This window comes from Jaculus jaculus, chromosome 2 (assembly GCF_020740685.1).
Source record: "Jaculus jaculus isolate mJacJac1 chromosome 2, mJacJac1.mat.Y.cur, whole genome shotgun sequence".
NCBI lineage: Eukaryota > Metazoa > Chordata > Mammalia > Rodentia > Dipodidae > Jaculus > Jaculus jaculus.
Window position 1 is genome coordinate 5,054,126 of NC_059103.1, and position 16,107 is coordinate 5,070,232.

General features: G+C 52.3%; 2 protein-coding genes across 3 annotated transcripts in view; one reads left to right on the plus strand and one right to left on the minus strand.

Annotated features, from left to right (window-relative positions):
* The window catches only part of Cyth3 (cytohesin 3), a 107,627-nt gene extending 94,498 nt beyond the window's left edge, over positions 1-13,129 (plus strand). The window contains exons 6-13 of the mRNA XM_045143415.1: positions 2,627-2,707; positions 3,836-3,948; positions 4,171-4,319; positions 4,838-4,949; positions 9,689-9,765; positions 9,842-9,913; positions 9,995-10,149; positions 10,275-13,129. Of these exons, the coding sequence (XP_044999350.1) occupies positions 2,627-2,707; positions 3,836-3,948; positions 4,171-4,319; positions 4,838-4,949; positions 9,689-9,765; positions 9,842-9,913; positions 9,995-10,149; positions 10,275-10,347 (832 nt within the window). The 3' untranslated portion in view covers positions 10,348-13,129. The remainder of the gene's footprint in view (positions 1-2,626; positions 2,708-3,835; positions 3,949-4,170; positions 4,320-4,837; positions 4,950-9,688; positions 9,766-9,841; positions 9,914-9,994; positions 10,150-10,274) is intronic.
* A 179-nt stretch (positions 13,130-13,308) lies between these two features.
* Positions 13,309-16,107, minus strand: part of Usp42 (ubiquitin specific peptidase 42) — a 39,593-nt gene continuing 36,794 nt past the window's right edge. For both annotated transcript variants that reach the window (XM_045143132.1, XM_045143131.1), the window contains exons 17-18: positions 14,939-14,981; positions 13,309-14,298 (exon numbers count right to left, since the gene is read on the minus strand). In XM_045143132.1, the coding sequence (XP_044999067.1) occupies positions 14,974-14,981 (8 nt within the window). In that variant the 3' untranslated portion in view covers positions 13,309-14,298; positions 14,939-14,973. The remainder of the gene's footprint in view (positions 14,299-14,938; positions 14,982-16,107) is intronic.

Sequence of the window (16,107 nt, forward strand, 5' to 3'; positions counted from 1 at the left end):
CTAAGCTGGCTGCCGTTGCCACTCGATCCCCACTGAGCAACAGAGGAGCATGTGTGCGTGCACTGTACCCATCACACGTGCCCGTCCCGTGTGCCCGACGCCATGGTGCTCTGCCAGCTTAGTGGGTCAGCAGACAGGTGGGGTGTTGGACAGTGTCCCGGAACTCCAGTCTTCCCTGCAGTTGTCCCAGGCCAGTGCCTTCTAGGAGGGTCCCACCGTGCCCCCTTGTGGGGACACAGGCTCAGCAACAGCCACGGTCCATCCCTCAGGGGCCCTGGAGATAGCAATACCACGCCTCCCATCACACATCCCCAAGGGGAGGATGGAGGGAGAGGGACAGAGAGAGAGAGAGAGAGGAGCACATCGTGGGCTTTGCAGAGCAGTGTCTGCACCCTCCTCCTGCCTTGACCCTCCAGCGGGGGAAGTGTCCTGCGACAGACAGCTTTCACATCGGTTGGCGGCCAGGCGTGTAGCCCGTTCAGGGCTGTCGTTAGTGCGGACTGTGCTGTTGGTGTGGTGGTGAGCTCACCAGGGCGGTCAGCACTGCTTTCCAGGCTGGCTCTTGTTTGCTCCCCGAGGAGGCGGAGTCCCTGGTACGTCCTGTGAGGTGTAGGCATCTGACCCAGGGCTGGCCAGCATGAGTTCCAAAACCTGGCCTCCCTGGTGCAGCCCACGTCTGGTGGGCCAGTGAGCCCGTGCAGTGCCACCAGGGCTGTCCTCCGCCCCTGTGACCAGGCTGGTGGGAACACCTGTGAGTGAACGTCGGCATTGTTTTCTTTCTGTTACTGTTTAATAAATGTTTATCTGTGTTCTCCTTTTTTTTTTTTACTTTTTTTTGTGGTTTTTACGAGGTAGGGTCTCACTCTGGTCCAGGCTGACTTGGAATTCACTACATAGTCTCAGGGGTGGCCTTGAACACACGGCAATCCTCCTACATCTGCCTCCTGAGTGCTGGGATTAAAGGTGTGTGCCACCATGCCTGGCTTTACAGTTTATTTTTTAAAAAACATTTTATTATTTACTTGACACAGAGAGAGAATTGGCATACCTGGGTCTCCAACCACTGTAAATGAACTCCAGACACATGTGTCACCTTGTGCATCTGGCTTACTTGGATACTAGGGAATGGAACCTGGTCCTTTGGCTTTGTAGGCAAGCACCTTCAAACCACTAAGCCATCTCTCCAGCCCCCACATTTCATTTTTAAAAAGCTAATATGATAGGCGTGGTGGTTTGTGTCTAACCCTAGCATTCATGAGCCGGAGAGAATACTCAAGAGCTTCCAGGCAGCCTGAGCTCCACGGTGCGTTCCGTGTCCCCCGGGTGGCAGGACGAGATGCTCAGCCCGCCCCCGCCCCCTGCACAAAGGGATACAGGATATTCTTTTCTTCTCCAAAATTTCCTTTCTGAGTCTACTGTACCCTTACGGTTATGGTCTTAAGCAGTGACTGCCTCTTTGATAGTCAACACCTCCATTCAGTGAGATGGGAACCATAACAGGCCCTGCTGGACAAAACGTGACTTTTTTTTTTTTTTTAAGGTTGTGGGATACACATCAAGCCCTGGGCAGCCTTTAAAACTTAGCATATGTGGGGGGGGAGGGAATTACCATGGGATATATTTTATAATCATGGAAAATGTTAATAAAAATTTTTAAAAATTAAAAAAAAAAAGCTTAGCATACAAACTGGGCATGGTGGCACACGCCTTTAGTCCCAGCATTCAGGAGGCAGAGGTAGGAGGATCGCCGAGAGTTTGAGGCCACCCTGAGAGACTACAGAGTGAATTCCAGGTCAGCCTGGGCTACTGTGAGACCCTACCTCGAAGAAACAAACAAACAAACAAAAAACAACTTAGCACATGAATGTTTAGAGTTGTCCATGCGGGCTGGCGTTTAAGGTTTGTGATGGTCTCCTTCCCTACTCACACCGTTGTGGAGCTCACTCCTAACACCTTGTTGATTCTCCTTGGGTCACACCTGAAAACCGCCAGGTGTGGTGGCACACACAGGTACTCCCAAGATGTGAAGGCAGGAGGATTAGGAGGTCCAGACATCCTGGGCTGCAGGATGATACTGTCGTCGTCTTCTTTTTTTTTTTTTTTTTTTAAGGTAGGGTCTCACTCTAGCCCAGGCTGACCTGGAATTCACTATGTAGTCTCAGGGTGGCCTCGAGCCCACAGCGATCCTCCCACCTCTGCCTCCTGAGTGGTAGGATTAAAGGTGTGTGTCAACACACCTGGCTGATACTGCCTTTAAAAAAAAAAAATCCTGAAGTCAAATTTACAATGAAGAAAATAGTAATTTGTAGGGCTGGAGAGATGGCTTAGCAGTCAAAGCACTTGCTGGCAAAGCCAAAGGACCCAGGTTCGATTTCCCCAATACCCATGTAAAGCCCCATGCACAAGGTAACGCCTATGTCTGGAGTTCATTTGCAGTGATTAGAGGCCCTGGTGTGCTCATCCTCTCTCTCTCTTTCTCAAATAAATAAATACAGTGTTTTTTAAAAGAAAGCGGTGACTTGCAGTCATGTTCAATCACAGCTGCAAAGCCTGCGTTGGCCAGTGTCGTGGGTATAGCGTGCTCAGAGTGCAGAGAGCCAGGCAGCTTACTTCTGCTCTTTCCTAGGGATGAATTTAACATCAAAGTTCTTCAGGCCTTCGTCGAACTCCATGAGTTTGCTGATCTCAACCTTGTCCAGGCCTTAAGGTGAGTGTTGGTCGCACACCCTGGTCAGTCAGACGGGGAGGCCGGAGCAGCTGTGGCTGTGGAGTCACGCCCGGTGGCCCTGAGGGCCGTGCAGTCCCGGCTCCTCGGCCCGTGGCCCCTCTCCCGTGCGACACAAGCCCAGGCACAGGTCAGGACATGTCACGGGGATGGATAACTGGCCACAGGCTCTGTTTCTTTGCTGTCCCTTCATGCTGAGTGATTCTCAGCCCCTGTTGTTGTGACATCATACCTGACGAGAAGTGACGCAAGAGGAAGCAGAGTTCATTTTGGCCCACCGCTTGAGGGTCCAGCCTGCCACAGTGGGGAAGCCAGGGGGGCAGGTGTGGGGAGGAGGCGGGTCACATGACATCCACAGTCAGGAAGCAGAAATGAATGCTGGTGTGAATAGGAGGGGTGCAAAGAGATTGGGGCCCCATTTAGGCTGCCAGGCTTATGGCTGTACTGATGGACCAGTGAGCATAAGAGACAGTGACATGGAGGTGGGACAAGAAGTGCTGGGATCCTGGACCCTTGAGGCAGAGGCAGAAGGCCTTGCTTAAGAATTAATTGCAGGGCTGGAGAGATGGCTTAGTGGTTAAGGTGTTTGCCTGCAAAGCCTAAGGACCCAGGTTCGATTCCCCAGAACCCACGTAAGCCAGGTACACATGGTGGCACATGTGTATGGAGTTTGCAGTGGCTAGAGGCCCTGGTACACTTATTCTCTGTCTCCCTCTCTCAAATAAATAAATAAAATATTTAAAAACATTAAAAAAAAAAAAAAGAATCATAGGGCTGGAGATACAGTTCAGTGGTTAAAGGTGCTCACTTGCAAAGCCTGACAGCCTGGGTTTGATTCTCCAGTACCCACACAAAGCCAGATGCATAAAGTGGCGCATGTGTCTGGAGTTTGTTTGCAGTGCCAAGAGGCCATGGTGCACCCATATTCACTCCCTCTGTGTCTGCCTCTTTGCCTCTCTCAAATAAATAAATATATTTTTTCAAACATAAGCATTGACTGGAGACACACACAGGAGGAGCAGTCAGCAGCCCGGTCTTCTCTGGGCTTGCTGGGCTGGCCGCCGCTGTCCCTGTCCCTCAGTGAGGGTCCCCCCTCCCCGCCCCCTGCAGGCAGTTCCTGTGGAGCTTTAGGCTTCCTGGAGAGGCGCAGAAGATTGACCGCATGATGGAGGCCTTCGCGTCCCGCTACTGCCTGTGCAATCCCGGCGTCTTCCAGTCCACAGGTCAGTGCCTCTGCGGCTCGGCCACGGCCTTCCTTCCCCGGGCTCTCCGTCTCCCTGCCACTCGGGGAGCCGCCGCTTATGCATGGGCGGGGGGAGCTCTCCTCTCAGGCAGGTGGGCGAGCAGCACTCAGGTTCCTGCAGGGGCTTTCCTGAAGCCCCCCTCCCCCTCCGCCTATGGGAATGCCAGGCCGCTGAGACCTTCCTGTCCCTGGCGTGTTGCAGACACCTGCTACGTGCTGTCCTTTGCGATCATCATGCTCAACACCAGCCTGCACAACCACAACGTGCGCGACAAGCCCACGGCGGAGCGCTTCATCACCATGAACCGGGGCATCAACGAGGGCGGGGACCTCCCCGAGGAGCTGCTGAGGGTGAGCCGCAGGACCCCGCTTCTCCGCCGTGTCTCCTCACTCGCCGTGCCTTAGCTGGTTTATTTTTTACCATCTCTTAATTGCGTGCGTGTGTTTGAATGCTGGAGCACGTGGAGGTCGGAGAAGAACCTTCCCTGAGCGCCCACCCTCGCCCAGCTTTGCTTCTGCAGAGCTCTCCTGCTGCGTCTGCCTTCGGCAGCGTATCTGGCCTGTGAGCTCCCTTCTCTCTGTAGGCTCACTGAGATTACAGACACTCTTTACACACACACTGGGGATTCGAACTGGGGTCACCAGGCCTGAGCACCACATGCTTTACCCACTGAGCCCCATGTCCTTGCTCTTAATCTTCTCACGGAATCCTGGTGCAGGTTTGCGTGCCTTAAACGTGTCTCACTGCTAGTAGCCACTTCACCCCCCTGTGCTGTGGGCTGTACACTGACTCCCCACAGGCAGGACAGCAAGGACGGTTGCTTCCCCACCTGGGTCTCAGAACGTGCTGGTGTCTTCCTCCCTTACAGAACTTGTATGAAAGTATCAAGAATGAGCCATTTAAGATCCCCGAAGATGACGGAAATGACCTGACGCACACCTTCTTCAACCCGGACCGGGAAGGCTGGCTTCTGAAGCTGGGTGAGCCTGGCAGGCTGGGATCTGCATTTGTACCCTCAGCCCACTGTAGCAGCTCCCCGGTTCCTCATAGCCAAGGCCCCTGACTGCAAGGCAGAAAGACTAAAAAGAAAATGCAGTCAAGCCAGAGTCTACTCTTGGCAGCGTCACGTACCCGCCACTGGTGGCTGCGTCCCTGTCTTGTGGACTTCCAGAGCTGGCCATGCTCACAGCGTCCACTTCACACCTTGTCCTAGAAACCAAGCTAGCGTCCACATAGATCCGGGCAGTTCTCTGTATGAGAAGCAAGTGCCTTTACCTCCACCGAACCTGTGTGCTTTCTCGTGGTTTGGCGTGGCTGTGGCCTTGACGAATGGTTTAAATGTGCCTTCTTGTTGTTTTCCTTCTGCCTGTGGCTCCCACCTTTCTGTTCTGTGACGGGCTGTCCCTGCTTGTCCTGCGTTAGGAGGTAGGTACCCCGTGGCTCATTCCCCTCAGTCTCTTCCCCCCACGTTGGTCTGTGTGAAGCTCCGGTCTGTGGCTGCCATTCATCCGATTCATTTGGCTTTGGACTTACTGGGGTCAGCGTGGTGCGCAGTGTGGTGTGTGTGACACCCGCCACAGGGACAAGGGGTCTAGAACAGTTGGGACCAGGAGCCCGTGGGGATGTTATATGGGAGCAGGCTTGCCTACCCACTGATAGGGACCCGCGGCATGAGGAAGCCAATAGCTGTAGACCACCAATCCCCCATACTAACCTACTCGGGAGGCAGAGGCAGGTGGATCAAGGCCAACACGAGACTACATAGTGAATTCTAGGTCGGCCTAAGCTAGAGCGAGAACATCCCTTAAAAAAAAAAATCAAACGGCCGGGCATGGTGGCGCACACCTTTAATCCCAGCACTCAGGAGGCAGAGGTAGGAGGATTGCTGTGAGTTCAAGGCCACCCCGAGACTCCATAGTGAATTCCGGGTCAGCCTGGGCTAGAGTGAAACCATACCTCAAAAAACAAAAAGACGTTATATGTGGATGTATATATGTATGTGTGCATATATGTACGTGTGCATGTTAGAGACATCATGAGGGAGATGGATGGGCACACTGATGTGCTCAGCACAAGCTACAAGCTGCTGGAGCTGGTGGGGTTGGCTGTGCCCAGATGGTCTGCGCTTCCTACCAGTCTTTCCTCTTGGCTCTCTTGAGTTTTCTCCTGTTATGACAAATGTGAGAGATGAGCTCTTGATCCTGACCTAAAAATGTAGCTCGTGGATGCCTGAGTGACCTTGCTATACACAAGTCCCTTCAGGCCACATTGTGCTTGTGGCCCTGGACCGGGGCAGGTGGGCGGAGGAGAGCATCCTGGGGGCAGCAGAAGAGACCGTGGTGCTGCCAGCCTGCCTGAGTGGCTTCTACTAGTGATACGGAGGCCAGTCCTGAAGGTAGAGAAGTGAGTGAAGTAAGGGCACGCCACAGCTTGGGTCTTCTCCCTTGATTTCTGGCTGGGCAGATAAGCAGGCCAGAGCACCTGAGCCGCACAGTCACCTGGTCTGGGAGCTGAGCGTGTGGCCTGGCCTGACCCGAACCTGATGTTGCCAGATCAGGGGACCCAAGGTCCACCAGGGCAAGCGGGTGTTGGCGTCTGCTGTTTCCCTCACTCCAGCAGCCACTCTGCCTGCTCTGTTGCAGCAGAGTCTCAGGCCACAGCCTTGTAAGCCATCACTGCAGACACCACAGCAGGCTGACCTCCCAAGGGAGCACCCAGGACCCACAGGCCTCTCCCAGTGCATGAAAGAGCCTGGGATTGGCACTGTCCTCAGACAAGTGATATTGGTCATAGGGCCAAGAGAGTGGCAGTTCCACAGGTCAGGCTGTGCACTGAGAGGGCACATGAGGACCCTCCCAGCACAGGGCAAGTATGGCCAAGATACCGGCACCTCACTGGCTGGGCATGTGAAAGGTGGGTAGAATCCAGAGTGTGGGTTTCCAAGCCCGTGGTCAGGTGTAATTGAACGTTGGCGCTGGGGACTTGCTGCTCATGGAAAGTCATTACAGTGACACAGACCTCAGTGGTACTTTTGAGAAACTTTCAACACTGGGTTTTCTGGTATTCACCAAAAGCATAGGATGTGGTCAGACTTGACCTGTGATGGAGGGAATGTGTGTGGGTGTGCATGGGCCATACCTGTTGTTGAGAGTGCAGTCACGTGTGTCCACACACACGTCTGGTAACCACAGTGAGAGCCCAGTGCATGAGCAGGTAGATAGCAGTGCTTCCCTGTCCAGGAGCCCTGCTCATGGCTGTGCACGCGCGGAGTCATGATGGGGTGGGGTGAGCGGAGCCTCCCATCCCGTCTCTGGGACCTGAGCTGGAAGATGTCCCCACCCTGCAGACGGCCTGGATGGCCCAGCTCCGCATGGGCGCCTGCCGCCCATGCTGCCCAAGTCCGGGGACAGAGCAGGTATTAGGTTCTTCTGATGCCACCCTGACCCAGAGAGCAGTGGGAAGAGCTGGGCGCTGAACGAAGGGTGCCCTCCTGGCAAATATCCCTCTTGGCTAGCTGCATTCCATGTTGATGGGTGGCCTGGAGGTGAGCAGAGCCCAGAGGTGCCAGATGGCTACCATGACTGGCGCGTTAGGAGATGATCAGGTGCCAGACAGTGAGCCACAAGGGACTCAGCGCTGAGCTCATTGCCGGGGCCTGAGGACCTGAGTTTGGTGTGGTGACCCAGGGTTCAGCGGGAGACCCCGTGTCAAGGAATGAGAGAGGGAGGACTGGGGAAGACCCTACGTTGACTTCAGCGCTCATGCACATACCAATGCATCCCGCCGTGTGCCTCATATGAACATGTGTAAAACGCGCACACCACACACAACTCAGTGTCAGCCATGGAAGGCCAGAGCGGCTGTGCTGAGGGAAGCTGTGGCTAGGAAGGGGCGGTAAGGTAGGGGCCAGGAGGAGGGTAAGAAGTGAGAGAGTTTTTGGTGTCTTCCTGTTGGGTGCAGCGGAACCGCTGGCGCCCCAGGCATGCTGGCATAGGGAACCAGGTTCCAATAGATGGGTCTGCTCTGGGAGCCTGTGAGGGAGATGGAAGGGCACCCTGGTGATGGGATGTCAGGACTGAGGACTTAGTGTCAGTTGTCTGTAACAGTCTTGGCGCTGGAAGAGGCGCCCAAGATAAGCTGCTGTTGATCTCCTGTGATCTGAGAGTAGTATGTGCCTCTCTCCCAATCCCTGTCACTGGAGGGCTTTGAGGCAAGATACTTCGCCCCAAGTTTATTCTGGGTCCCTGGATGGTGGAATGTCAGCCCCTTGTGTGGATGGCGCCCCCCGGTGGGCTGGATGAGACTGGCCCTGGGTGTGGGAAGCAGACAGCACCAGTGTGGAAGCTATGGATAGGGACGTGGGAGCAGGCGTTCAGGCCAGGGGTCAAGAGAGATGGTGGGAGGAGGGATGGCTCTTCAGGCCAGAAAGGTCCTTCGTAAGAGGGCATGAGCCCAGGGGCTTATGGGTATAGGATGCTGACCAGGGTGGAGCCGTGTGGCAGGTTGTCTGGGGAGGGGAGGCGCAGCTAGGTTGCCTCATTTATGCTGTAATGGTAACTGGCCTTACAGGCTCTCAGGTCATCAGTGAAACAGGGTGGGATATGATGCTTGTGGCCAGGGAGAGGCGGCCTGCAGGATTAGATGTCCCCACCCACTGCCCCCTTGCAGGGGTGCAACTTCCTCACCCTGGGTGTCTGTGAACTGAAGCCCCTTTAGGAAGCAGGGGAGTTTCTGCCTTGGCCTCAGGCACCATCGGTGGGTGCCCCAGCAGCCTGATGAGTACTCCCCAGCACCCCGTGCTGTCCTGCACTCTGGGAAGCTGCACCCCAGAGTCCATTCACACTGCTCACTGGCGTGTGTTTTAGAGGAAGCCAGCTCCACAGTTTCACCACATCAGCCCTGTGGGGAGGCAGGGGGTCTGCCGCTCTCCTAGAACCCCTGGGTATCCCTGAGTTTGCTGCTATATGTGGCTTTTCCTCTTTGCTTTTTTTTTTTTTTTACACTTCTTGTCAGAAGCAAAAGCTGGCAGTTGAAGTCATTTTGACTAACTGCTAACTATGTCAGGGTGAAAATTCCTTTTCATAGTAGAGCAAGTATGGAGAGCCTTGTGGGTGTGCATGCGCGTGCTCCGTGTGTGTGTGTGTGTGTGTGTGTGTGTGCGCGCGCGCGCACAAGTGTACTCCAGATCTTGTTAAAAGATTAATTTAATCTAATAACTCCCTGGGCCGAGGGTAATTGACTTTGATGGATCCCAGGGCTGCACAAAGTCCCAGTAATGCCGTAACTACCCTGACGTAACATGATTAAGCCTGGACAGACCCGGGTGAGCTGGCACTGACTCCATCCTGTTGTCATTTCATGGGGGACATTACGCCCATCCATTACGACTAACTTTTCCAGAAAGTAGATCTGAAAGTGGTGTTTTATCTAGGGTGATCCTGGGTGGCTGTGGAGAGAGCGCCCTGTGTGGACCTGGGTGGGGGATGCATGTGGGCCCTGGCCGTGCACCCAGCCATCTTGGACAGCCAGGCCACACAGCTCGCCCAGGGCTAACTGGGGTCAAACATGGCACAGTTTCCAGAGGAAGGAAATCTAGTCCCAAGCCTGGCTCCTGTGGCCTTTCTGCAAGGGCAGGGATATGAGGGGTCCTGGGCCTCCCCTCTAGGCCCTCGGGCTCTGGCTGCTGAGCCCGTGCCTCACAGGGCCCTTCTGCTTCTAGGAGGGCGCGTGAAGACTTGGAAGCGGCGCTGGTTCATCCTGACAGACAACTGCCTGTACTACTTTGAGTACACCACGGTGAGTCCCCACCCGCCCCACGCCCCAGGAGCCACCCAATGGCCTGGTGAGGCTGGCTCACCCCCATCTCCCACAGGATAAGGAGCCCCGGGGCATCATCCCGCTGGAGAACCTCAGCATCAGGGAGGTGGAAGACCCACGGAAGCCAGTAAGTTGTTTCCTCCCACGTGCTCCTCTCCCACCGTGGAGCCCTGCCCAGCCCCCGTGACAGGCCCTCTCTCTCCACCAGAACTGCTTTGAGCTCTGCAACCCCAGTCACAAAGGACAGGTCATCAAAGCTTGCAAGACGGAGGCCGACGGCCGGGTGGTGGAGGGGAACCACGTCGTGTACCGGATCTCCGCCCCAAGCCCCGAGGAGAAGGAGGAGTGGATGAAGTCCATCAGGTGTGTGAGGCGGGGCCCACTGGGACAGTCAGGGTGGGAGTGGATCACCACTGCCTCCGGGCACCTGGGGGAGGCAGGAGGGCCACCCAGGCAGCCCCAACCCACTTTCTTTCTTCGCTCCCCAGAGCAAGCATCAGCCGGGACCCATTCTATGACATGCTGGCCACAAGGAAAAGGAGGATTGCCAATAAGAAATAAGCAACACCAAGACCCGAGACCCACAGCAGACCATTGCTGCGGCTCCCCGACACCCTGGCCGCTCAGTGCCACGGGTTCCCCGCAACTGTAGACCCCGAAGCCTTCCGCCGTGCTCCTGGACAGCTGTCAGCTGGGAGCGCTTCCTGCCACCCGGCGTGACTGTGGGAGAAGTCCAGGGCACCAAGCTTCGCCTTAGCAGCAGCAGCAGCAGCAGCAGCAGCAGCGCCTGGCCTCGTGGCCCCAGTACCGCACACCCCTCACGGGACTCATTTTTCCAGAGCCCGCGCCTCCTTCACACCATTCCACGCCCGCTCTGTGGGGCAGCATTAGCTGTTCTAGAAGCCGCTCGCTGTTTTATATCAAAATGGCAAAGGCAAACCTACCACTTTTTTTATTCAGAATTTTCTCAGATATATAGGATTATAGCTTTTATATGCCTTTTTATATTCTAAAATTATAATGAAAGATACTTTCTAACCGTAGTATTTTTAGAATGGCAGCTATAACAACTCCTGGACACAAGTATATACTGTGCACTGAAAACAATCTATATGCAGCACCCAGGCGGAGGGTGTGGGGGTACTTGCACTTACACGGTAGCTGCTGGGGGCCTGGCCCGTCGGGCAGGGCACAGGCAGCTGCTGCAGGGAAGCAGGTGCTGGGTGCCCGTGAGGACCGGTACACTTGAGAGGTGCCAGGTGTTAACTCTGCCACCTCCCCTCTCATGCTTCTCTTAAAGACCAGTTCACTGCACTATGACTATAGCTTGGGGTCTTTGTAACTGCTGAATCCTGGGAAATGGAGCCTTTCCCTGGACGTAGTCAGCCCATGGGTGGAACACAGAACTGCTAATAGCTGTTTCGACCCTCACAAAGGGCAGTTTTATGTGGTCCAGCTGAGTACGTACGAGGGTCACATCAGCTTTCGATACCTTTTGTTGCTAAAATGTTTGGTGATGTAATTTGATCAGGCTTCTTCATGACTAGTCACACTGACTAGAAATAATTCACCAATCCCCTCCACAGTGCCAAGTTCTCAGACCTGTCCCTTTGGAGGTAGGGAAGAGTACGTGATGCCTGAAGGTGGCCCTTAAGAAGTTCTGTGGCGTACCGAACCCCAAGTCTACACTGGGGTAGGATTTATGAAGCCCCGTGACCTCTGGGAGGTTGTCAGCCATCAACGTACAAAAGCAGGTGCTCAGGACGTTTGCTGAAGGAAGAGTGTATGGACCCCACAGGTGGAGTGGGATGAGTGTGTGGGACAGGCCAGGGCCATCGTGTGCTTGGGCCAGCACTGGGCCCGGTGACAGAGAGCTCTGGTGAGAGCTTTGTTTGCAACTCTGGGACAGCCATGCATGATACACAGGACCCTGTTTGGCTTACTCGGTTGGCATGTGGCTTTCACCTGTAAAACTGCCTCCCCAACCTTGTCCGCAGATACACCTGAAATTTGTACACTTTGGAGGTCATGTGCCCTGTGCAAAATGCAAGTCAAGAAATGCAGGCCTCAGAGCCAATGCACTGAGAAGCGATGCTGCTTTGAGGCAGTGATTGCATGGCTGCCGGCCCTTGGCCTCTACGTGGCTGACCTTGTCACATTAGAAGGCAAAGACTCCCTCATGTGTTGGACTGATCACTTTTTGGCTTATTCCCAAGTTTCTCGGCTTTCTTAACTTTACTGATACCTCACATCAGAAACCTTGTTTGAGCTGCCCTGCGGGCGTGTACGTAACATGGCCTCCAGTCTTCCTGGACCCCAACCGAGCATTGGCACCACCATGTGGAGCCACCCTAACTGCCCCCTTCTCCCCCCCACCCCTGGCCCTTGGCGGCACTGGGTAGGTTAGCATTTCACAGCAGGTGAGTCCTTGCTCTCCTGTCAAACCCAGGCATGGCCCTGGGGACACAGCTTTCTCTGATGGGTGTTGAGAGCAGTGAGCATGGGGCCACCTCATGGTGACTGTGCCCTTGGTCACACTGAGGGCCCTATGCCTGATGCTGTTGGTGCTAAGAATCTAAGTAACTGGCTTTCAGAGTGTTAACGCAGTCGTATACTTCAGGTTTTGTTGTGACAGTATTAACCCCAAAGGCATCTGGCCACCTCTAGGGCTGCCAGGGAGTGGGGTGGCAGCAGTGTCCAGTCACACACTCTTCCTGCCACTCACAGTGCTAGAAGCGCAGCTCTGCTCTGGCCAAAGACAGTTTCCTCCCGAAGCAAAGTGCGGTAGGCAACGAGGAGGAAGCCTGGGCAGGGCAGCAGCTCCCACGGCCTCTAAACTGCCGTGCCCTGGTCATCGTTTGAGGTGTAGGTGGCCTGACCCTGGTCCCACATAGCACCTGTCTCCAGGGTCCTGAAACATTTCCGAGTAACATGGTAGCGAACTCGGAAGAGCTGTTTCTAGATGAAGCACCCTTAATGCTTCATGCAAAATCACAAATGCAAATATCTACACAGATGTGCTTTGCTCAGAAGTTCGGTCTGTTACAGACCAGAAACCACAAATTGTGATTTCTCATTTTCTTATTTTTTGTTTCCTAGAAAACATTTCTATTAACACTATAGTTAGTATGTAAATAATGTACATATATATTGATTTCTGAATTGTTTTGTTTGTTCAATGTACATAGTCCTAAAAGCTGCATGAACTGTCCTATGAATACTTATACCAAGATATCTGGCTATTTTGTTGCAAAGTGAACAGCTAGTAAAATTGGAGGATGTATGGCTGTCAAAATTATTGCAAATACTGTTTCACTAAATAAAAACCATACTGCTAAAGCAAGACCGTACAGGACCTGGTTTTTACAGCAGCTCTGCCTGTCCCGGGTCGCGCTCTGGGCAGGGCTGGTAGTGCTGCCAGAGGCCCCTCAGAAACTGGCAAGAGTTCCAGACACAGGGAAGTCAGTGGTACATAAGCTATAAGCAAATGGAGAAAACAAGTAAAAACCAAGACACAAACTGTTTAATTTGCTGCCATTTATATACTATATAAATTTTACATGCTGTATATTATTTACAGTGGGGCAAGTGCTTTTTTAATCTTTAAAAAAACAAAGATCAAACTTCAGACATTGCTGAACAACACAAACTGTATAAACCATACAGATTATTCTGATACAAACTGTATTATATACAGTCCTGCCCCACTCATTCTCCTGATGCAGGACCCGTGAAATATAAGTGTATCACAGTTTGATAGCATATCCATATTAAAAATAAAATCACAGTATGATTTCTGTCTGTTAACTAGAAACTTGAAGGGACTAAGCTGACAACTCGGATTCCAATATCATATAGTCAAGACAAGAGACACCGTATCAAAAAGTGTTACGTAACAAAAACATACTGTAGGCTTTACAAATAATGTTTGGATTATACATTCATAATGCAAATACTCATAACTGGTAGATTGATTGGAATAATTCCAGAGTTCAAAAACAGAACTTGTCTATAAAATACATTTTTAAATCTTGAATATAACTAAAGTGTGAAGCAAATTAGTTTCTAGTATCAGACATTACAGAAAATAGCCCTCGAAAACCTAGTTGAGAGCTTGAATCTTTAAATAAGTCTCTACATTAAATAGACGCGCTGTTGGTTTGTCCTTAAGTCCATGGTTTCCCGGTTGGTCTTGCACCAGATGTCTAACTTGGAGAACATTACATGAAATACAAGTAATCAACCTGAGTCTGTAATTGAGCAGCATTGAGATGTTCTATTCCAGGGCATAATATTCAATGTGATTTATATACATGGTAATTTACAATGGTCAGCAGTTGTAGAAAGTGTTCATCCAGTTGGAATAAGGATAATTAAGAAAAGATACTAAAGAAAAAGTTCATGGTAAAATCTGTACAATATTTACTAAAGAAGCACCACGCTGTTTGAACAAAGTTATTTTCTGTTTATAATTTAAGCTGGGTTGGGGATGGCTTGTTGAAAACGTTGAATCTGAAAGACAAGAGGTGCAGGCTTTAGTCTGGACTCTCCTTTCATGACTCCCGTTTTGGGGAAGCTCTTGAAGCAGTCACTCTGCCTTGGTGAGTCACAGTGAAGGAGCCCAGTGACGCCAGGTGCTGGGCGCAGCCACCAGCCCTGAGCTGCCTATGCTGCTACGACCTGCCTCAGCCCTCACCCTGCTTTCACTGAGAACTACTGAGGGTTTAGTCTGTCCCTGGAGGACATTGACAAAGCAGTTAAATACTGCAAATTGAGCTTCTGTAGAGGACTCACTTTGAAATTTATTTGAAATCCCCTTTACTGGTTGGATGTGGCCGGAGGCATGTGGACAAGACTTCCCTTTCAAAGGCCACATGGTTCATGTCCCTTTACATCACCAAGTGCTGAGTATGGAACATGAATTCTGCTTCTCAGCCACTGAGAAAAATGACAACCTGAAGGACCGAGACGTGGCCTTGACTCCTTGACTCTTAAGTGGTTTTGCTCGGCTCTTGAGCACCAACCCCACTGCTTAAGCAGGGCCTCCTGCATTTAGAGACATGGACACCCCAGGATAACTGGTCTCTCTGACAAGTAAGACCCCTCTGCATGGTGCTCATGACTGGAAAAGGTACAGACAGGAGTGGCTTACCATAACTAGTGAATCTGCTTTGAAGCCAGGGGGTTTTAATCACCTAGAAAGCAAGGGAGGAAGACAGGTTAATCTCAATAGCTTGGTGCCCACGCTGCATCGTGGGAGTTCTCAGCAGCTTGGTGTCAGTCACCCAAACTCAGTCCTACACAAAGTGAGCAAGAGCTGGCAGTCCACCGAGGACCAGGGGGCATGAGTAGAAAGATGCTCTAGAGCCATGGCCCCAGGGACCAGACCAGCCTCGGCTCCTCACACTGCTGCACATTCATTCTCAAGTGCGGACAGAAGAGATGTCGGGACAAAGAAAAAAAAGCTGTGTGCAGGACAGAGCCAGAGAGAGGGGACTGGAGTTTGGAAAAGAAAGGCCAATGACCACAGAGCAGGGCAGAAGAGTGTGCATCTAAGGTGGGATCCTAAGGAGTGGCCTCCAGAGCTGTGTGGGTTGGGGTCTTATTGCAAAAGCCAAGCAGGTGGCCCTCCTGGGAGCCCTGTGGCCTCTCTGTTCATAGCAGAGGTGCTGGCTACCAGGATCAGGGACAACACCAGTCCAACACTGAGGGTGGCACGAAGCTACTTTGCCCTATTCTTGCTATCTCTAGGGCTGCCCTGTCAGGATGGAGAATTCTGGCAAGAATTCTAGAACCCCAATCAACATGCATACTAAATTCACCTTACTGCTTGGGTTTCTAGGATGGGCTGTCAAGTTTCTTTTAAGGACAGAAGTATTTCAGTGGGCGCTGCCGAGTAGTACCAAGTAGTGGGCAGCAAGCAGAGGAGTGGTCCAGGCCCCAGAAGTCTACAAACACGGACACTGAATTCCACAGAATGGTGCATGTGCAACAGATGATCTTGGGAAATCTTTTTAAATTTTTTATTTTTAAAAATATTTTTGAGAGAGGCAGACAGTTAATGAGTATGGGTGTGCCAGGGCCTCTTGCCACTGTAAGCCACTTTGTGCATTTCACTTTAGGTGGGTACAGGGGAACTGAACCCAGACCATCAGGCTTAGCAAGCATCTTTAACCACAGAGCCATCTCTCCAGTCCATTTTGGGGATTTTTTTAAATGTTAAAGATTCCGGACTTGAGGGCTACAGCTTGCCAACTTCTGCTCTGGGCCTACTGACTCTCATCTTACAACCATTTTTCACAAATCCAGTAGTGTGCTTTT